Raw genomic sequence first — 23,823 nt, 5'->3', positions numbered from 1 at the left:
GGGGAGCTGTAAAAGGCAAGAACGAGCAGATATCCCCCAAACCTCAACAACAGAGCTCCCATTATGGCCATAATGGTGTGAAATGCTCTTATCTTTGATTGGTGGACCCTCTCCCTGTCCGTGCCCCCGTCCCCTGGCCCTGGGACCCTCAGAGTGTGGAGAACACTCAGGCTGCAGAAAGAGACCACCAGTATGATGACAACTGAGACACATAAAGACAGGACCGTGCTGTAACTGCTGACCACTCCGCTTAGAAAAGCCGATGCAAGAAGAAGCAGCCAAATGCATCCGATGGTGACGTTTCTGATTCTGATCCCACCCCTGTTCCTCAGGCCCAGGTAGGTGATTGGATGAACAACAGCCAGGTAACGATCGACACAGGAGATGACGTCAAAGTAGATCTGTCCACTTGCAGTGACTGAGAAAAGGCGCACGCCCACCACTGTCAACAATGGCACGCCACCGAAGGTGCCGCAGCAATAGAGGAAACACCCGAGGACGCCGGCCATCTCCATGAAAACCATGTGGTAGGTGAAAACGTCAGTGTGACTCGTTGTGGAGGTTATGGAAGCCGAGCGCTGTTTCTGCCATCGTTGCAGACCCACGTGAAGGACGCAGATGCAGAGAGGGAGGAGGATGAAGATGTTGGTGAGGGAGAAAGTGATGAAGATGAAAAAGCTTGATATGTCGTTAAAGCAAAGGAGCGAGTCAGGATGGAGGGAGGAATTAGAGGAGGACAAGGAGTTGAAGGCCATACCTGTTTATATGAAGACGTGATGAGGAGAGACAAAAAGGACAAAAATGACAAAAATCGAAGTGAGACAAGATGAAATCATTCTAAATAATGAGAGAAACACATGACTGAAGGGTCAGGAAAACAAAAGGAGGAAGGGTTTTTACTGCCAACAAATGATGTAAAAACAAGTTTATATTGACCAAAGAAAGAACTTCAGTAGTTTAAAAGCAGACGCTCACCTTTTTTTCCTGAAACTCTGCTGTGTCTGCAGACTGGCTGCAGAGCTTCCTCTTTATACAGTATATGTTTATGCTCATGGATGGAGGCGTGTTTGGTTTGACGGTATTTGCGTGTCTGAGGATGGGCCACAGACAGTCTGGAGGTTTTTTGCATGTCGCAAAGCAACCAAAAGGTATTATTTGTATCGATACTTTATAAATCTGAGTAGGCAAATGTCCTGTTCAGGTCTTCTTTCCACGAACTCGTCAGACTGCAGGGTCAGATTCAGAACGCACTGACGGCTTGTTTGCATTTTGTTTATTGAAAACGATGATCAGCATCAGCTTCAAACACAGCTGACTGTAAGCATCCAAAAACAGACATTACTCTGTAATCAGTAACACTACATAAAGACAAAAGCCTTAAAGACGGTCCTCTTTTTGTGATGAACCTTTGAAGGTACGACCTTACGGCAAAGGGTCAAACTTAATGTACTGACATCGGCTGTCAGAGTACATGTGAAGCACAGATAAACAATATGACTTTACTCAGAAGGAGTTTATTTGGTTATTTTCCCTTGATATTTGTGCCTCCTTGAATATTTCCTCTGGTGCATGTTAATTGAGAAAATTCTGAAATAGACTACAAATAGATGTTGCGCACACAGTTTAATTTAGGGTCACGTTATCCTCATTGCCATTCCTTCAGCCAAACCAGGTGTCTTTTCATTAAACTTGTTGATCAATGATGTTTTTGTCTGTGTTAATGCCCATGCAGGTTTGGTCATTTCATCAGCGAAGACATCATCATCATCATTACCACATTAGTGCGAGGGTTGAAGGACGGAGGGAAGGCACGATGTAGGTATGATGGGATGAGGGCATGAGAGGTGGAGGGATGAAGGGAATGAGGGTTGGGGGTTGAGGGATGAAGGGGCGTCTTTTCATCAATTGATCTTTTATAAAAATGTCCACATTTCTTAAATAAAGACAGAAAAACTGCGGTACAAAAATGTAAACTCTCTGTCAGTTTTGGGCCTGGCTTTGCTCTGACATTGTTGCTGCAGTGGTCTGAGTGGCTGTGGGCTAAGCTGGGTCTGGGACTGTGACTGGCTGGGTGTCTAGCTAGCTACGCCCGCAGGCGCTTATGGAGCTTCTCAAGGAACTCTTTTTCAATTCATCATCAATTTTCTTTAAACTGCCACTACTCGAAATCTACACACTTGATGAATTTTGTGTTGAATAGCAAACAAAAACTGTAAAACCTTCCCATTATTGGCCTGGTTGGTTGGTTGGACCGTTCCAGATCGGTGCATTGTGGGACATGAGAAATGCGATACACTGGCACAGGAGATTTTCGCCAAATTAGCTTAGCGTTTAGCTTTGCAATTCCAGTAAGTATGGACACAAGAAACATATATTTATAAAGGAACGGTGGGTCAGCATAGGGCAAGCTATCCTGACATAATGTCCCTACGTGCTGTACAAACTCCAGATCCTACAGTTCCCATTTTGAACCTCAATGGCATCTTTGATCAGACCCTCCCTGCATGGTGCAAATACAAACCAGCCCCAGAGTGCAGGACAATGTTCCCATCCAACAGTTTACTTAAGTTAAATAACTAATCAAAAAGCATGTTTTGTAAATCCATTAATAATTCATTTAGTGTCTGAGCTGACATTCGTGGCAGTTTCCAATGATATAATATCCCAATGCAAATGTCAGTCAGTGTGTCTGTCCATTGAGAACATTTGTCAGAATCCAAATGACTTTGATGGAAGCAGTGGCTGCTGAGTATTCAAATCAATGAAGTGACTGAGCTCAGAGCGGCTTCCAGTCAAATATGAGCATGCAGGGAAAAGATTAAGATCATGTGCGGTTTGATTTTCTAACCTATAAACAATATGGATACGAATTAAACCATCATGTTTTGTCTGACTTTCACATGTTGAAGGATTTGTTCATTGGTCATTGATTACTGGTTTGAAAAGGCGACCACTACATGGTGTGTTTGTAGTACTTAAAATGGTCATGAGAGCATTTATTTTCTAAATTTGCACAGACTGAATTCAGCATCATTCAACATAATAATCCATCTCAACTTTCTTAGAAATCTGTAAAATATCAGTAAGAGTCAGAGCTGTCACTCTTCTGGTCACGTCTGAGTTCAAAGTCACACTGAAGGAGGTTCAGTTATGAGGAGAACGACTCGTCCTGTGACTCTGGACAGACCTGTCTGCTTTCTAACTGCATTAAGGGAAATGTAGGATACAGCATTTCTGAAGCTTGAGCCATGTCATACTGTCAAAAATGAAAACAACCACATAAAGATTAGTCACATTTTTTAATGTCAGTACATTTTAGAGCTACAATGGTTCAACTTCACAGCAAACATTCTACTTTAAAACAAACTTTAAAAACGCGGATACAGGATGTGACATTTACAAATCATCGAATAATAATAATAATAATAATAATAATAATAATAATAACCAAACAAAACTGGAGAAGTGACGCCAGTTAAAATTACAACTGTAAGAACACAAACCAACATTAAAATGCATGAAAATAAAGAGAGAAACACCCCAAAGCAGCGAGGCTGAACAGACTGCTGCTAAATATCTCCAAAATCACAGAATCACAAGCACAAACATGTCCCACAGTAGAAGAACAGCACACAGAAGAAGGTCACGAAGGGCCTCAGCATTGGGTCAGTTGTGGAGACCTTTCAGACCTCATGGCCTGAGTCGACTGAGGTGCACCAACAGCTGTCCAACATCACAGTTCTTTTCTCAGTTTCTCAGTTTTCTCAGTTTTTCTCTATCGCTGTTTTCTGTTCTTGGATCCTGTAAACTAATCTAATCTGATCCTTGTCCTGATTCATTGTTCTTCTTACAGCACAGTAGTTTTCCTGCTCTCTGTAGAAAGAGCAGAGGTGACACCAGACTGCTGGGCAGACAGAACCAGTAGCTCGACAACGACAGAGCACATTTTTCATTCTCCCCTGTCAGTGGTGATGCATACAGAGCAGTGGTCAATGTGCTCCCCCCAAACCTGATTGTCAGCACTCCCAGTATGGCCATGATGGTGTAGAATGCCTTCAGCTTTGATTGGTCAACCCGCTGTCTGCCCCCACCCACTTCCCCTGGTCCTGGACGAATCAGAACACAGAGAACAGACAAACTGCAGAAGGAGACGACAGTTAAGGAGACAACTACCATAAAAATGGAGACAATGACTATGGTACCGTGGCCTCTCACAAACAAGAGACCTGTTCCTGCAAGGGACAGCAGCCAAGTACAGCCAATGGCGACATTTCTGAGTCTGATCCCATTTGTCGTCTTCAAGCTCAGGTAGGTGATGGGATGAACCACAGCCAGGTAGTGCTCCACACAGGTCAGGACGTGAAAAAACGTCTGTCCAGATGCGTTGATAGATAAAAGGTACATACCCATCACTGTCAATTGTGTGACATCAGTGTGGAGGACAGCACAACACATGAGTGTGGACCCAAAGACACTCATCAGCTCTGTGACGATCATGTTGAAGGTGAAGACGTCGGAGTGGCTCATCGACTGGCCGGAGCGCTGTTGGCGCCATTGTTGGAAGCCCAGGTAGAGGACGAATATGTAGAGAGGGAGGAGGATGAGGAGGCTGGTGATGGTGAAGGTGGTGATATTGAAAGCTGCAGTTGTGGAGGTGAAGCAGGCCAAATAAACGTTGAGGGGAGAGGAGAGAGAAGGAGGAAGGGAGGCATTAGAGGAGGAAGAGGAGTTGACTGACATAACTAAGAAAAGAGAGACAAAGAGGGAAAGACAAGAAGAGGGTGAGAAATAAAATCATGGAGGGAAAATTCTGTAAGTTCTGTAAATTGTGTCTGACAATTTTGACGAAGAGTCTGCAGCCATGCGAGCAGCTGTCAGGTTGTACTTGGACACAATGCTGCTTTGAGCTAAATGCTAACACAGAATGCTCACCATAACAATGAGAACATGCTAATGTTTAGTTGTTCACCTTTACCACGGTTGCCATCTTGATGTAGCTTGTTAGCATGCTAACATCTGCTAATAGCTTCAACACAAAGTACAGCTGAGGCTGATGGGGAGGTCATTAGTTTGAGGTATCTGGTCACAAAACAAAGAACGATTTCAAGCTTTGACCTGGTTCATATTCCTCGTAAATATTCATCCCAACAGTTGTTTAGATGTTTGGCACCAGATGAAGGACTGACCTTTTGGTCATGCTGATAGCATGGCTGAAAATTCTACATGGATTTCATCACATTCAGATATTCATGCCTGCATGTCGAGAAGAATACCGTGCTGATGCTACGCCTTCATATGTGCGAACCTTTCACGCCTACGTGAGACAAACTGTGACACTGACACGATAACCTGTCCTGGATCAGGGGTCTATTGTGCGATATGGCCAGAGACTGAGCCAGGACGTTGACACTGGAGATGATGCTTGTGTCCTGAGTCCTGTGTGGTCAGCTTTAAGGAACAAAAGCATTTGATTCAGATTGGTGTAAATTCGACTTTTGGTTTAATGTTAATGAACTTCTGCTTTGTCACAGCAGCCTGATTCTATATTAAACCAAGACCTTCATCTTTTGTAAACCTTGACCAAGTGCAACCAGATCCTACCATCAAAAATACTTTGCTATAAAATTATTTGCTATAATCACATTTTCAATATTAGGATTGGAAATTGTGGCTGAAAATAATTGAAATACGCTCCGTAAGTCACTATTTTATTGATGTAACACCCTTTACATCCTTTATGTAATTATCCTTCATCCTTTATATTATAGACATGGCCTCAGGAAGACTTTGTGAACAAACACAAATATTTGCATCCTGTTTCTATTTATTTGTCCACCCTTCTTTGGAATCAGGGCTGCAAACCACAAAATTCAACAAGAAACATGAAATGACATCATTTGTCCTTCGTAAAAACCTTAAAAACACAACCTGTACAAACAGCTGGAGTCTGCCTGGACAACAGTTTGCCTTTGATACACCTGACGTTTCACGTCTGTGAAAGCTGCTTCATCTTTTCAACATGTAACAAGAGTAATAACAACAAGCTGTGTTTCAAACAATAAAGTGCAGATTGCTTCAGGCAGCATTATTTCATTCTATGTCATTTTAATATGTGAGATCAGATAAACTCACCTGGTCTGTAGTTTTTAGATTCTGATCTCTGATCGTCTGTCGTCCGTCTGTCTGGACTGTCAGCTGCTGTGCTGTCCACATATATGTTAATCTGTGTGTGTGTGTGTGTGTGTGTGTGTGTGTGTGTGTGTGTGTGTGTGTGTGTGTGTGTGTGTGTGTGTGTGTGTGTGTGTGTGTGCTCATTTAATTGTGGCATTTTTTGCATGTTGTATAACCAGTAAATATTGCTCGTTCACTTTGCATTGCTTTTGATTGGCAGCTGCAGTTTGCAGTTTGTCATCTTCCTCCTTCACAGGTGCAGAGTCGCTCCTTCCACTGCCTTGCTCAAAGACACTTCAACACACACGTCAAGCCCTTAATAAGGACACATCACTGTAACCTTCCACTGTCATCAAAAATACACACAGACTGAACACAAACATATTCTTTCCATTTCTTCCATCATTTAAAGTTACACATATTTTATTAAACTGGATTTACAGTGCTTAATGCCAATGCCACAGCTGCCCTAAATTAACAGCATTGGTAATTACCAAAATCATTTTTTATGTTTCTGTAATGGTTAATACACCAATATGTAGAAGCTCTGTAACTGAAATGATATTTTTCATGATAAAACATAATTATTATTGTTATCCACGAATTTTCAAATTTACTGATTTACAAAAAAAATGAAAAAATAGTAAAGCACATTATTATTTCTTGATTAATATGTCAAATTATATCATTGCTTGAGGACTCAGGCTTGTCGTGGATGCTGCTGTCTGTCCTCTTCTCGATAAATAGTGTATGCTGTTACCGTCGTTGTAGACCAGCGTGTGCTTGGTTAATGTAGTAAAAGCAGGTTTTTGTTGTCGTGTGTTTGTTGACTGTGTGCTTTGACTGTGTGACATCACCGAACGTCAAACTGTGTGTCTGTGTCTGTCCTCGGCTCCCAGCTCCGCGAGTTCAGTCCATCTTACTTTTTTGTCTTTTGTCTGACTGAGGTTTGAGCAAATCCACGGTGCTGTCCACAGTGCTGACAGAGCCCATCTCACTGTAACATTTCTGGTCTGCCTTTCTGAGCCTATCACATGGTTGAATGACCCTCCCAGTGTTGAGGACAAACCTACGCTCGGTCAGTGCTGTGATCCAGTGTGAAATGTCTCTGCAACCACTGGACGGATATTTACAGGAAATGTAAAGTTTGAATTTGGCCAATATTTGGGTTTGTGACCAAATACCTGCAATAATAATAATGTCTCGACCAGCCTGAGCTTCCCTTGTGCTTAATGTTAGAATGACACGTGTCAAACTAAGGCATGACCATGGTTAGCATTAGCTGAACCTCACCATGTTAGCAGCTCCATTGTCAGCATGTTAGTATGTTAACATTAGCATTTAGCTCAAAGCACCATGGCGAGCGCAGCCTCACTGATCTGCTAATTCTCACGTAACGTTTTCATTTTGCTTTTCTCTCCATCGTTCCCTCTTTTTCACTCTGTCTCTTCCTTTGTCAAAAGTCATGTCAGTCAACTCCTCTTCTACCCCCAGTGTCTCCCTCCCATCTCCCCTCTCTTCCTCCTTCAGCATCTATCAGCAAATGTACAACTGCTTTAACTGCACAGTTGGTGCTTTGAGCACCGCCACCTTCACCATCACCAGCCTCCTCATCCTCCTCCCTCTCTACATCTTCGTCCTCTACCTGGGTTTCCAACGATGGCGCCAACAGCACTCCGGCCAGACGATGAGCCACTCCGACGTCTTCACCTTCCACATGATCGGCATAGAGCTGACGAGTGTCTTTGGGTCCATTCTCATCTGTTGTGCTGTCCACACTGATGTCCCACAAATGATGACGGTGGGTATCTACCTTTTCTCCATCAACTCACTTGGACAGATGTTATTTCACATCCTGACCTGTGTGGAGCGCTACCTGGCTGTGGTTCACCCCATCACCTACCTGAGCCTGAAGAAGACAAATGGGATCAGACTCAGAAATGCCATCATCAGCTTTGTTTGGCTGCTGTGCTTTGCAGGAGCAGGTCTCTTGTCTGTAGAAGGCAAAGTCTCCACAGTCACCATTATGATGTGTTTCACAGTCTTATTCTTAACTCTTGTCTCCGTCTGCAGCTTGTCTGTTCTCTATGTTCTGACTCGTACAGGACCAGGGGAAGGGGGTGGGGCCAGACAGCAGGTTGTCCAATCAGAGCTGAAGGCGTTCTACACCATCATGGCCATACTGGGAGTGTTGCTTTTCAGGTTTGGAGGGACCATTGTTACCATTGCCTTGTATGCATCACCCCACATGGGGGAAAATGGAAGATGTGCTCTGTGGTTGTCCTCATTCTGGCTTGGTCTGCCCAGCAGTCTGGTGTTACCTCTGCTCTTTCTACAGAGCGCAGGAAAACTGCTGTGTTGTAAGAAGAACAATAAATCAGGTCAAGGACCAGATTAGATTAGTTTACAGGAGCTAAGATTGTGTGCAGTGACATGTGGATGACATCATTAAAGCATCCACTTTTCAGTTAGTTACAGCTACAAGATCCTGACTTTGGAGGGCTGATGTGCACCTCAGCCAACAAAGGCCAGAGGGTCTTATAATATGTGTTAGTGATAGAGAAATGTGATAAGGTAGAAACACGAGGGGCCTTTCCAAAAGTGCATTTCTGGACCTGAATTACAGCGCCACCATCTGGCAGATTAGGCTCATATTTATTCAGAGGCACTTGTGCATCATTTCAAGTTACTGGGCCGACGTTCATGTTTCTAGCTCACTGTAAGCAGAGAGCACCTCATGATAGCAGTAATAAACCGGCACACACAGAGAGTCTCTGCAGATCAGCAGTGCCAAACACTTGTATGAGGGTATACATTGTTTTAAAGAAAATGCTGCATGATCTACCCTTCAGTACAATTGAAATCAAAGATTGTCAAGGCTTTGTGTATCAAATGTTCACATAATTCATTAATGAGTGTTTATTTTAAGGCTTTTATCATTTGTGAATGTCACATCCTGTTTAGATGTTTTCAAAGTTTGCTGTAAAGAACCATTAGAACTCCAAAACCATATCACATTAAAAGACACAACATGTGGTCATTGTTGTAAGTTTTGTTGTTGTTGTTGTTGTTGTTTCTAGTTTCAAGCATTTCAAGTGTTTATGGGCAAGACACTGAATGCCTTCCAGTGCTGCTGATGTGCAAGGCCAGGCAAATTCATTTGTGTAGCACAATTCATACACCAGGCTTTGCAGAAGCATAAAAATACATTAAAATCATACATTTCAAAGAAAGAAAGAAAGAAAGAAAGAAAGAAAGAAAGAAAGAAAGAAAGAAAGAAAGAAATTAGAAGATAATAGAAAAATAAAAATAAAATACATTTAAAGGAAAAAAAACAGAAGCCAGTAAAAGACAATAATTTAGCATTTAGAATGATTAAAATCATTGAGCAGATATATTTACTTTAAGTAAAAGCTGTAGCAAATAATAATGTTTTCAACCCTGATTTAAATGAGCTGACACTTGGTGCAGACCTCAGGTGTGCAGGGAGATTGTTCCACAGGTGAGGAGCAAAATAACTGAGAGCTGCTTCACTTTGTTTGGTTCTGATTCTGGGAACACACAATAGACCTGTCCCTGATGACCTGAGGGGTCTGGATACCTCATGTGGGGTTAATAAATCTAGAATATATTTTGGTCTTAGACCATTTAATGCTTTGTAGACCAACAGTAAGATTTTAAAGTCTTTTCTTTGACTCACAGGAAGCCAATGTAGTGATCTGAGGACTGGTGTGATATGGTCCATTTTTCTGGTGTTTGTAAGGACTCGTGCAGCATTATTTTGAATCAGCTGTAGTTGCCTAATTGTTTTTTTTGTTTGCTTGTTTGTTTAAGCCAGTAAAGACTCCATTGCAATAGTCCAACCAACTGAAAATGAATGCACAAACAAGTTTTTCCATGTCTTCTTTGGACAGACATCGCTTGATTCTGGTTATATTTTTCAGGTGGTAGTAGGCTGATTTGGTAATGAGCTTTAAATGATTGATAAAATTCAGGTCAGAATCAATAATTACACCAAGATTTCTGGCTTTATCTGTTGTTGTCAGTGACATGGAGTTGACATGGAGCACTGATCTTTGACCTTTCATTTTGGGGCAAAATACAATCACTTCTGTCTTATCTGCATTAAGCTGAAGAAAATTCTGGCACATCCACCCACTGATATGATGAATACACTCACTCAGTGAAAGTAAGGGACTGTAGTCATGTGATGACACAGAAATATAAAGTTGAGTATCATCTGCGTAAGTATAAGAAATATTATGATGCTCCATAATCTGAGCTAGGGGCAACACGTAGATATTGAAAAGAAGTGGTCCGAGAATGGACCCTTGTGGCACCCCACACATCATCTTTTTTCATTCAGACACATGCTCACCAATTGACACAAAGTAGTCTCTATCTTGTAAATAGGATTTGAACCAGTGTAGTACAGTGCCAGTTTCTTTGATAAGTACCGTCTCAGTACTGTGGTGTCGACAAAATCCAGACTGAAATGCATTAAAAAGATTGTTCTGCATCATGAAAGCATGCATTTGTTGAAAAACAACCCTTTCAATAATTTTTCCAATAAAAAGGGAAGATTTGATATTGGCCTGTAGTTACTTTTTACTGAAGCATCCAGATTAGTCTTTTTTAGGAGAGGTTTTATTACTCCATTTTTAAGGCCTGGGGAAACTGACCAGACTGAAGAGAATTATTTATTATCAGCAACACATCTGGAGCTATGCAATGAAAAACATTTTAAAAAAACTTTGTTGGCAGAGTATCAAGCCAGCATGTTGTGGATTTTAACTGTGATACAGTTTCTGTCAGCCTTGTATGATCTAGACGGTTAAAATGTGCGAGATTAACTGGAGAACAAGAAGGCACAGATGGACTTATCATTTTGCCTGAGCTGAAGCTGCACACTGTTTGTCTTATCCTTGAAATTTTATCTGTAAAAAAGGCTGCAAAATCAATTGCATGACTTGTTGGATAGCAGTGTTGGATAGCCACCTGCGCTCTGCCTGTCTGCAGACTCTTTTCTGGACTTTGATCAGCTTACATTAATGCAGTTCAACAGAAAGAAGGCAGCTCAGCTTCCCTCGGAACAAACCAATAATTGATCACACTGATCTGGTTCAATAACGAGCAACAATAACAAGCTATTAACGCTCGGACGCAAACCCTGTGGTGTCATGATAATCTGTGTTAGTCATCAAGTTGTTTACGTGGTCTAACCTTGTTTACTCTGCTGTTTATCTGCTTATTTACATGATAATGATAATAATAATAATAAAAGCACTCATGATATGAATCTTCTCACTGACTGAAACAATACAGAGAGCCGCTGTGAGCTCAGCCACTTCATTTGATTTGAATACTCAGCAGTCATCGCTCACATAAAAGTCATTTGAATGCTGACAAATGTTCGTCTTCACAGAGAGACAGTGACTGACATTTGCATTGATGTATCATTAAGAAAGTGGCGCAGATGTCAGCTCAGATACTAAATAACTCAGGAATGATTTGAAGAGCAGCTTTGATTTGAGGTTTACAGTAAAACTTCATCCTCAGAGTTCAGAGTGAGTTTGTTCATGTTTCAGCTGTCAAATGTAACCTGATGTTAACACTCGCAGCTCACTGTGTGCTCTGCTCTCCAAGGAAAAAGGGAGCGCGAGGAGAAAATTTGCAGGCAGAAATGAACTGTGGAAAAAGTATCATGAAATCTGGATTTGTTTTACAACATGCAAAAACCCCACAGTCCTGCTTCCACCTGCTCCACACAAACACACACACACACTGTGTGTTAACGCGCTCTATATCTGGTGTGATATCAGTTTTGAGGTGTCACTGACTCTGAAAGGCAGCAGACGGAAGGTCAGAAACAGATTCTCCAGACGAGGTGAGTGTCCTCTAAAGACATGGTGACATCTTTGGGTTTTTACTGTCTACAGCGGCAGCTGATCATTATTTTACAACCATCACAGCTTCTCAGAGTCAAGATGACGTCTTCAAATTTCTCATTTTGTTCGATCAAAACTCCAAAACCAGAAGATATTTATTTGACAAAGACATGAAGGAGAAAAGTCCTCTCATTTGAGGAGCTAGCAGCAGAGAGGGTTCATCGTATTTTCATTGAAAGAAAAAACAGCTGGTCACATATTTGATGTCATTTTCCACAGATTCTCTTTGTAAACTGTATTTCTGAGTATGAATTTAAATATAAATATCATCACCAGACTTTTGCCTCCAGTAATTTGTACTTTGTTGTTTGTCATTTAAAGTACTGATTCTTTGTAAAGATACTCTGAACTTGCCAACCTCACTGAGTCTTTGAGCTCTAACCTGTTAGAGCTGAAGAGTTCTTACATGATTTCACTATTTTCCATTTTTTGTTTCTCTCCATCTTTTTCACTCTGACTCTCCTTTGCCCAAAGTTATGGCAGTCAGCTCCTCTTCTCCCTCCAATGCCTCCCTTCCTCCTCCCCTCTTGTCCTCCTTCAGCATCTATCATCAACTGCAAGGCTGCTTGAACTCCACAGTCAACATTCTTAGCATCACCAGCTTCACCATCACCAGCCTCCTCATCCTCCTCCCTCTCTACATCTTCGTCCTCTACCTGGGTTTCCAACAATGGCGCCAACAACGCTCCGCCCAGACGACGAGCCACTCCGATGTCTTCACCTTCAACATGATCGTCATAGAGCTGATGAGTGTCTTTGGATCCACACTCATTTGGTGTGGTGTCCACACTGATATCCCAGAAGTGACAGTGGTGGGTATGTACCTTTCCTCCATCAACACAATTGGACAGATGTTATTTCATGTCCTGACCTGTGCTGAGCGCTACCTGGCTGTGGTTCACCCCATCACCTACCTGAGTCTGAAGAAGACAAATGGGATCAGACTCAGAAATGTCACCATTGGCTGTGCTTGGCTGCTGTCCTTTGCAGGGACATATTTCGTGTTTTTCACAAGCTACGTTACCACAGTCATTTTTTTTTGTTTGTACCCTAACCTTCACCTTTAGTGTCGTCTCCTTCTGCAGTTTGTCTGTTCTCTGTGTTCTGATTCGTCCAGGACCAGGGGAAGTGGGTGGGGGCAGACAGCGGGTTGACCAATCAAAGCTGAAGGTGTTCTACACCATCATGGCCATACTGGGAGTGCTATTGGTCAAGTTTGGGGGGAACATGGTCAGCACTGTTGTGTATAACTTACCACAGCTGGGGAGGAATGACAGATGTGTTCTGTGGTTCTCTTTTTTCTGGTTCTGTCTTCCCACCAGTCTGGTGTTACCTCTGCTCTTTCTGCAGAGAGCAGGAAACTACTGTGCTGTAAGAAGAACAATAAATCAGGACAAAGACCAGATTAGATTAGTTTACAGTATATAAAAATAGAAAAAAATTGGAGAGCAAAACCCTGGATTGCATTCGGTGACGTGTCAGCAACATTATTATGAGGAGTGAATAAAGCTCCTCTTTATCAGTTCAGGAAGTTCTGTGCTGATAGAGATTTCCATCAGTTGTGGATAATGGATTGTTTTTCAGACAGCCAGCTGTGCGCCTCATGTCAGATCTGCTCTGTTCAGTTTTGTGACTTCCTGTTTTATTTTGAAGTCTTCCCCCCTGTGTCGGATTTTACTTTGCTTCCTGTGTTTTCTCGCCCTTGTGATTGTCTGATTCATTTAGCCTGTGTCCAACCAGTTCTCCTGTCTCTATAAGTCAGACTGTTCTTCTTTGCCTTTGTTTACACATAGCAGGGTATTTTGGAAAATTGATATTTTGGCTCCTCCATTTTTAAAAATAACATTGTGCACATTTTTCAAAAATGTTGTCGTTTACATGAACCCGGATAAATATGCCATTGAGCGCATCATAACTATGCCAAACCAATGGCGCAAGTGTAAACATGGGTCGCTTACATGACGTTAAGTATTCAGTCGCATGTTGCGACGTTTCGGAACCTAAAACGCCGTTTAACCCTGTTTACACCACCAAACCGCATGAAAACATATGCGTTTTCCCTAAGTGTAAACATAGGCTAAGTTTTTGTTGGTTCCTTGAATGTGGCGTTCCTGCTTCCTGTATGAGTGGTCCCTGGTTTTTCTGCTTGTTGGATCCGTGTCTAGCTGTTTCCCTGGAGCTTGCTCTTGTTTTTTGCTTTTTTTCCTGGTCCCATTATAACACCTCAGCCAATGAAAAAATACCCAAATTCAGCAGGTCTGTGTGTCAGAGCGGTGGACACAGACAGAGCAGGCAGGCGTTCTGCCTCTGTGACACTCATTCATTTCAATAGACGATGGCAAAGTCAACAAGAGCACAGGCCGTTTAGATCCTGTCAGATATCCATTTTAATGGAGAATTTAAATCAAGGTTTATCAAATGTTTGTTCAGCAAATGAGAGTTGATGTTTAATGCTTGTAATTAGTTGAGTGGACTTATCATGTGTAGATGTCGCACATCCTGTATCTGTGCTGTTAAAGTCGATTGTTTGCTGTTCAGTCAAACTGTTAAATCTCCAAAAAACATTAAACAATCTGAATAACTAATCTTTATGTGGTCGGTGTTTTCATGTTTGGCTCTTAACACGTGTTCATGTGCGCATTATTTTTCTTTACACTGGATGTTGTAGTTTCCTGCATTCAAGCATTTCAGGTGCTTTTGGGGACGACAGCAAACCCCTCCATTGCTCCTGATGAGCAGCGACCCTGTGGTCAGACCCCACATGCACTGATTTGGAAAGAACATTTTAATTGTACGTAATTGTGTTAAAAAGGTCAAATTTCCTTTCTTTCAAGCTCATTAAGGCAAAAGAAAATAAACAAACGCAAACTTTAAAGATGATGTTTTCTTATATTATCTTCTATTCAAGAGACATTAGATCATATTATTGAGCTTTAAGCATGATTTCAGTGGTTGTTTGTTTGTTTGTTTCAGGATTAATTAAGAGTCATTTAATTGCTGTTGACGACCTGGTGCCTTGACTATTTGAACTACTGAAAAAATAAGTTTTAAATTAAATGAACACCAATATACATTCAAGCCCAAAATTATTCATATGCCTGGCAAATTTTGAGTTGAAGTTACTTTTATTCAACCAATGAGTTTTTTCTTGATTGGAAATGATACTGGCATCTCCCAGAAGATAATAAGACGATGTATAAGAGGCATCATTGTGGAAAAAAATATTTCTCAGCTTTTATTTACATTTGAACAAAAAGTGGCATGTCCAAAATGATTCATACCCTTCTCAATAATCCTTGAGCCTTTATTGGCTATTACAGCGATCAAACACTTCCTATAATTGCTGACCAGCTTCAGTTTCCACTGGTATTTTTGCCCATTTTTCAACTTTAGCGATGAGCTCCAACTCTTTCAGGTTGGACGGTTTTCCTGCCATCACCCTGATCTTTAGCTCCCTCCACAGATTCTCTGTTCAAGTCAGGACTCTGGCTGGGCCACCGCAAAATGTTACTGTTTTTGTCCACTAACCATTTCTTCACCACTTTTGCTGTGTGTTTTGGGTCATTGTTGTGCTGAAATGTCCACTGGTGCCCAAGGCCAAGTTTCCCTGCAGACTGCCTGATGTTGTTGTTGAGAATCTTGATGTTTTGCTCTTTTTTCATGGTGCCGTTTACTGTGACTAGGTTCCCTGGTCCATTGGCTGGTAAACACTCCCAAAGCATTAGGTCCCCACCACCATGTTTGACAGTGGGGATGGTGTTCTTGGGATTGAAGGCTTCTCCTTTTTTAAGCCAAATGAAGGATAGATCACTGTGGCCAAACAATTCAATTTTTGTTTCATCTGACCACAAAACAGAAGACCAGAAGTCTTCTTCTTTGTCCAGATGAGCATTTGCAAAGGCCAAGCAGGCTTTTGTGTGCCTTATCTGGAGAAGTGGCGTCCTCCTTGGTCTGCGTCCGTGGAACCCAGCAGTATGCAGTGTCCGTTGGACTGTCATGACTGTCCACAAGCCAACTGCAGAGAGCTGCTGTTTTTCACCTGTTGAGTTGATTAAAACAGCTGTTCCCAATGAATCAGGGTCATTCGGACGCTTTAGAACAGTTTGGACGATTTGGAATGAATAGAACTTTGGATTTTCCCAGAGACTGTGACAGTTTGCAAAGGAATAATTTGAATATGAATAATTTTGGACATGCCACTTTTTTGTTCAAATGTAAATAAAAGCTGAGAAATATTTTTGTCAACAATGATGCCTCTTGTACATCGTCTTATTATCTTTTGGGAGACACCTGTGTCATTTCCAATCAAGTAACTTTCAGTCAAAATTTGCCAGGGGTACAGTATGACAGTATATTTAATATATATTCAAACCGTCCAGTCTCTAAATTTAATACATTTGGGTTTCAACATGATGTGTCCTGAGTTTTTTTTTTCCAGTATTTTGTCTCATGATGCACTTTGCAATGATGACGCCCATAAGATTAAGACGAGAGTGAGTTCGCTCAGATCCTTCAATTTATATCAAAATCAACATGCATGATGAATCAAAGTGGTTTCGAGCTGTTTTCATTGATTTTCTGTGCTTGTTGCCTTGTGTTGGCAGAAATGTGAACAATATGAGAAATGTAGAAATATAAAAAAAAACAAAAAAAAAACAACCCTACAGTTTTACCTTCATACTGTGTTTGTATGTGTTCTAATGCAGCAGTTCTCAACCCTTTTCACATCAAGGACCCCATCTGAATAGATTTTAGATTTTTGGTGTTTGTGTGTTTGAGCAAGGCAGAGGGAGGGTGCAATTCTGGAGAATGATGACATGTTAAAAACTAAAGCTGTAAATCAAGAGCAATGCAAAGTGGACAAGCAATATTGACGGGTTACACAACATGCAAAAAAACCCACAATTAGACGACTGCACGTACACACACACACACACACACTCAAACACACACACACACACACACACACACACACACACACACAGGAAAAGGAATAAAACATCTGTGGACGACACAGCAGCTGACAGTCCAGACACTCAGGCGACAGACGATCAGAGATCAGAACCTGAAAACTACAGACCAGGTGAGTTTATTGTCACAATCTCATGATGTCAGTGAATCATTTTAGACATCAAGCATCAAATTTATGTCGAATTTCCTCAAATTGTGGTTGTTGAAACCATTTGTTTTACAGTTGTTTTCTTAAAAAGGTGTGAAAAAGGCTTTTGAAGGTCTTGTTTTAGAGGAACAGGTTTCACTGACATGTCAGGTGTTTCAAAGGCAAACTGTTGTCTCCAGAGACTCCAGCGTGTTTGTGCATGTTGTTTTTTAAGGTTTGTCGTGTCAAACGGGCAAATGTCACTTCATGCTTTCATGTTTTCTAGTGTGATTTAACAGTGTTGGGAAAGTTCACTTTCTACATGAACTAGTTCAAAGTTCAGTTCACAAATTTTAAGATGAACTAGTTCATAGTTCTTTTTTCCATATGTTGCTACGAGCTGTTATTTTTCTAAATTATTGCCACAGCTCATATAGAACCACAGACAGCAATTATTTTGACTAGTTTTAACACTGTAATTATGCATCAGATTTCATCTTCATATCCAATTTTGAATCCTTATCCAACCAGGGTTTACATTAGCATTGAGGGGACACATATCCCTGGATATTCTTTTTGAAATCTGGCGGGCAAAGTTTGCACAGAAATGTCAGATTTTTCCCATCCTCACCAATCTTGTCATAAAACTCGTTTAAATGATCATACGATGCCTCCCTGCCACTTTGTTGCCTCCATGCTCCTTTTTGTTTTGATGATACATGTGGTGGTGCAACGCTGGTGGCTGGTGTTGCCAGATTGGGTGTTTTTTTTTCTGCTTCATATTAAGGCCTGTTTATGGTGTGTTTTAGCCAGGTTTTCTTCTGGAAGGCTCTATAAAAATCTGCCACCCTATTGAACAAAGTTAAACTGAGAGAGCGTGCCGTTCACAGACACCAGAATGAACGAACTCACAGTAACCTTCATCGGGCAGTAATATAGTATGTTCAGTTCACGTTCGCCCAAAATATGAACAAGTTTATGAACTATCATTCAATAAATACATTCAGACACAACACTGGATTTAAGTATGGTGGCTGACAAGGAGAAAATGCACTTCAACAGCCAAAAACATTTCTACTGGGCGAATTACTGCAGCCTCAGAAACGATCTGAAAATCTGAAAATCTAAAACAAATACAATGATGGAAGTAAAGCAGAGAAGAAAATGTTCAGAAAAAGATTTTAAAAAACGTACATTTTTACATCTGTACATTCCACTGTTCTCTCGTCTGACATCTCTCATGAGTTGAAAACCGAGCTGTTCCACTCAGTGCTCCCCCTAGAGGTCTGGAGAACGTCCACGACGTTGACTGGAAGTTTTTAGGTTTGGTCTTTGTGACACGTTGTATTGTTTCTGTATTTGCAGAGTGTTCACTCTTCATGTATTTGACTTCTGCAGTACATTTCTCATTTGGAGCACATTTCCGTTGTTGTATTTGTTTTGGAATTTGGTTCGTGATTTTGAACCGGCATCGTTGCTGAAGCTGCAGCAGGTTTTCTCCCAATGTAAATCTTTCAGGACGTCGTGGCGTCTTTGCCCTTTTCCCTTTTTTAATGCCTGATCAGCCCACTTTGGTTTGCACAGCACGACTGAGGGAATTAGAGGTGAACCTTTTAAAAAATAAAGATTTCTCACTAAAACACAGACTGGTTGGTCTCTCAGATACACTTCGGATTAAACATCAACTCAAAACACTGTTTTGAGTGCATTATCATGCTAAAATTAGCATTTAGCTCAAAGCACCATTATTTCTAAGCAGTGCCTCAATCTGCAAATTCTAAAATCACATTTCTTTATTTCCACTTGTTAATTTTGTTTTTCTCTCCTTCGTTCCCTCTGTTTCGCTCCATCTCTTCCTCTTGGCAGGCGGTATGTCAGTCGACTCCTCTTCCTCCTCCAATGCCTCCCTTCCCCCTTCTCCCATCTCTTCCTCCATCAGCATCTATCATCAACTGCAGAACTGCTTGAACACCACAGTTGGTGCTTTCCACGTCACTGGCTTCACCATCACCAGCATCCTTGTCCTCCTCCCTCTCTGCATCTTCGTCCTCTACCTGGGTCTCCAAGGATGGCGCCAACTGCGCTCCGACCAGAAGATGAACCACTCCGACGTCTTCACCCTCCATATGGTCGTCACAGAGCTGATGAGTGTCTTTGGGTCTATACTCATCTCTTGTGGGATCCACGCTGATCTCCAAATAATGTTGGTGGGTATCTACCTTTTCTCCATCAACACAGTTGGACAGATGTTATTTCACATGCTGACCAGTGTGGAGCGCTACCTGGCTGTGGTTCACCCCATCACCTACCTGAGCCTGAAGAAGGAAAATGGGATCAGACTCAGAAATGTCGCCATTGTTGGTTTTTGGCTGCTGGACTTTCTAGGAACAGGTCTCATCTTAGTGGAAAACTCAGTCCCTGTTGTCATCCTCTTTCTTTGTTTCATGGCCTTTGTCCTAACTGTTGTCTCCTTCTGCAGCTTGTCTGTTCTCTATGTTCTGATTCGTCCAGGACCAGGGGAAGAAGGCAGACAGCGCGTTGATCAATCAAAGCTGAGGGCGTTCTACAGCATCATGGCCATACTGGGAGTGCTGTCAATCAGGTTTGGGGGGAACATAGTGACCTCTACTCTGTACAGCACACTAGAGCTATTACAGAATGAAAAGTGTGGCGTATGGTTGTCCAGATTCTGGTTCTGTCTTCCCAGCAGTCTGGTGTCACCTCTGCTCTTTCTACAGAGAGCAGGAAAACTACTGTGCTGTAAGAGAACCATGAATCAGGACAAGGACCAGACTAGATTAGTTTACAGGATCCAAGAACAGAAAACAGTTAGCGAGAGGTCTGAAAGGTCTCCACAACTGACCCAATGCTGAGGCCCTTCGTGACCTTTTTCTGTGTGCTGTTCTTCTACCGTGGGACATGTTTGTGCTTGTGATTCTGTGATTTTGGAGATATTTAGCAGCAGTCTGTTCAGCCTCGCTGCTTTGGGGCGTTTCTCTCTTTACTTTCATGCATTTTGATGTTGGTTTGTGTTCTTACAGTTGTAATTTAATCTGTCGTGGCTTCTCCAGTTTTGTTTGGTTACTGTTACCTTATTTTCAGATTAGCCTGTTTATGAAAGGCACAATTACTAATCCTGTATCCATGTTTTGAAAGTTTGTTTTAAAGTAGAATGTTTTCTGTGAAATTGAAACATTGTAGCTCAAAAATGCACTGACATTAAACAATGTGACTAATCTTTATGTGGTCCTTGTTTTCATTTTTGACAGTATGACATGGCTCAAGCTTCAGAAATGTTGGATCCTAAATATCCCATAATGCAGTTGAGTAGACAAAAGACAGGTCTGTCCAGAGTCACGGACGAGTCGTTCTCCTCATAATGAGTCAAGTGATTTTCTTCAGTGTGACTTTGAACTCAGACGTGACCAGACTGACAGCTCTGACTTTCACTGATATTTTACAGATTTCTAAGAAAGTTGAGATGGATTATTACGTTGAATGATGCTGAATTCAGTCTGTGCAACAGTTCAGGAAATGAGATTTGAGACATGAGAGTGTAACATGTTGATACTTTTTTATAGATGAACATAGAATTGAAGACTGATTAAAGACATTGTTGACGATGTAAATCCCTTTACATACTTTATGTAATTATCCTTCATCCTTCATATTATAGACATGGGCTCAGGAACACTTGGTGAAAAAACAAAAATATTTGCATCCTGTTTCCATTTGTTTGTCCACCCTTCCACACGCACGCACACACACACACACAAAGATACACACAACCACCCAACCACCACAAGTGCGTGCAGACTTTGGGAAACATTTAAAATCTAACTTATTTGTGCTCACGAGTTTAAAGAAAAGTGTTTTAGTTGAATCAGAAACACAGTAAGCATAACATGAAAGTTCAGTTTAATACATGTGTAATATGTTATTATCTGAAGTTTACCACTATCATCAATATCATTAGTATATATTAGCACATTGTCCACTTTGTTTGTCAAAGACTAAATTGATTTGACTGAGGCAGTCTGCTGTTATGGTAATTGTAGACTCAATCATGAAAAGCCAGTGATGCTCATTTCTGGACTTGGTATTATGCATCCATCCATCCATCCATTTTCTATGCCGCTGATCCCTTTCGGGGTCGCAGGGGGGCCGGAGCCTATCTCGGCTGTCAACGGGCGGGAGGCGGGGTACACCCTGGACCAGTCGCCAGCCGATCGCAGGGCACAAGCGCACAATCATTCACTCTAGTTAGTTTTCACAACTGACCAAGCGGACTCGGTTCGATTGGGGAGCTGAAAGTCACAACATTGTTGCATTTATAACTAGTTTCGGTTCTGCATTCACACTGTGATTTCTAAAGCGCACCGAACTTTCTGAGCAGCATCACGTGGTTGAAAGCCTATCCCAACGGGTGAGAAGCCGGCTACACCCTGAACGGGTCGACTTTTTACCAACACTGGAAATAATTTTCCTGTAAAATAACAATAAAATGCTGAAAGCAGAAACACCAGCCTTACATTGTAATTCTACAGCCATCATACTTTTGATCGATATCACAGTCTATTACAGTTAAAATGAATGCAGTATATTTCTGTGATTGTTTGAATATTACACTAAAATTCTCCTCATGGGGTTACTTTAAATTACTAATACTTATATTAGAAATGCATAATTAATAGGCAATAATTCAATTAAATACCTCGAAATATTTTAAAAAAATCAAACTTCAATGCAATTAACATGTGAACTTCATTGTTCTCTGAGCATCAAAACATGCAATATTTATAAGAATGTGCAGACACAAAGAAACAAGGCCAAAGAGCGTCTGATAGAAATGACAGTAATAAATTCCTGAGACATAAATTTGAAATGATCTCCTTCCAAATTATTGCTAGAAGTCATTAATCGTACCATCTTGAAGTTGACTTCTGAACAATCAACTTGTAAAACGAAAATAAGTGTTCAACCTGTAAAGAATCCTCTGAGGGACACTTATGTTTTCTAGGTGTACTTCAATGCATTCTCTGCTTTCTATGATAATATCAAGAAAACCCCTCTGACAATATGCATCATTAGCAGCATTACTGTTCTGTTAGGAACATGTTGAAAATGTGTATGGAAACCATTTTGGAAGAAGAAGATTATGAAAAATATGCACCAGCAACATCTGGGGAGAAAAAAAGTTGTTGCTAACTCACTAAATTAAGATAGCTAACAGCCTCACAGACCTAACGTCATAATTTCTTGCTCTAGTTCCATTTTGTTTATTTGATATCTTTTTGAAACTGGATTTCTATATATGTGAACACAACACTTAATCTAACTGTAGTTAAATTGTAACATGAAACATACACAACATACACTTGAAAGCAGTTTTCAATGACATAAGTTCAGATTTATTTTCATATTTTTTTGATTTATTATTTATATCTTATTGTTTTTGTGGTTTACATGATTGGAAATTTTTATCTAACATTTTAGCTGATTATTTAGAATCTTTTCTTTATTCTTTATTGCCCAAATTAATTCTCTATTTCTTATTACTGTTCTTGGTTTAGTGTAGTCGCAAATTTCAAGTCTTGATTTGGAGTGACTTGACTTTCGAGCTGGAATTGTATGTCCTTCACTGCATTCTGTGCTGCATTCTTCACTGCAGCATCATCTTCCTCTGTGTGGGTCTGACTTAGCTGGATCATCCTAGAGTATCATATGGGACTTGGTCGGGTGGAGGCAGAGGTTTTAAGGTTTGAGGCAGGACGTACCCACCAACAGATATGTAAACATTAGAAGTTTCACGAACTGTGCTGCCTCTATTCAGTGCACCTGGGGTGCCACTGTGGGGAGTATCCAGAGGATGAGGTCTGCCAAGTCCGGTATCTGCAAGAATGTGACTGAGACCATCTTTGGTGGAGGTATTTACATCCTTGGTAGCTAGGTTGTATTTGGGTGGTTTGGAGATGGGAGGGAAGCGGGTGGATGCCAGGCTGTTGCCACAGCGCTCCAGTGTCTTCCTTAGGTCCTCATCGGCCTTGTCAATTGCATGCTGAGCATGCTGACGGAAGTTGCGGTCCCACTCATCATTCTGATGAAGCCTCATTATAGCTTCCTGTTTCTCAGGTTTCGGCTGCTGGAGGCGGGCATGGTTGGCGGCCCTGAGGGAGGCATTCACCTCATTTACGTACATTTTGCGTGCTTTGATCTCTTCATCCTTCAGTCTCATCTCCGCGATGAATGCCTCTGCATTCCGTTCGTCGTGCAGACGCTGCTCCATCCTCATTTTACGCTCCTCTCGTTCCCTTTTCTCTACGTTCAAGGCATGCTCTTCAAGATTCTTTGAAGCATTGCGGAGCGCTTGGACTCGAGAGTCAAGCTTCCTCATCATGCCTTCGTTGTGACACTTTTCAAACATGTTCACATCGACAAGTGACTTCCTGTCTGTCATGAATTTCGTCTTCTCTGCAGCGAGAGTATGGGACAGAGTATCTCTGTCATTCTGTCTGTAGTTTCCTGCCATGGGATCTTTGCTGTAAAAGCGAGTATGTGATGAAATGTCTTTCTGTAGCTCTATTACGGTCTGTACTGTGGTGCTGG

General features: G+C 41.4%; 1 protein-coding gene across 1 annotated transcript in view; it reads right to left on the bottom strand.

Moving 5' to 3' along the window:
• Positions 1-22,924: 22,924 nt before the first annotated feature.
• Positions 22,925-23,823, bottom strand: part of LOC139351753 (trichohyalin-like) — a 28,059-nt gene continuing 27,160 nt past the window's right edge. The window contains exon 10 of the mRNA XM_070993757.1: positions 22,925-23,688. Within this exon, the coding sequence (XP_070849858.1) occupies positions 22,925-23,688 (764 nt within the window). The remainder of the gene's footprint in view (positions 23,689-23,823) is intronic.

The sequence above is a fragment of the Chaetodon trifascialis genome, chromosome 23, assembly GCF_039877785.1.
Source record: "Chaetodon trifascialis isolate fChaTrf1 chromosome 23, fChaTrf1.hap1, whole genome shotgun sequence".
Taxonomy (NCBI): domain Eukaryota; kingdom Metazoa; phylum Chordata; class Actinopteri; order Chaetodontiformes; family Chaetodontidae; genus Chaetodon; species Chaetodon trifascialis.
Note: the sequence above shows the minus strand (reverse complement) of the source record. Positions and strands in the feature narration are given on the sequence as shown.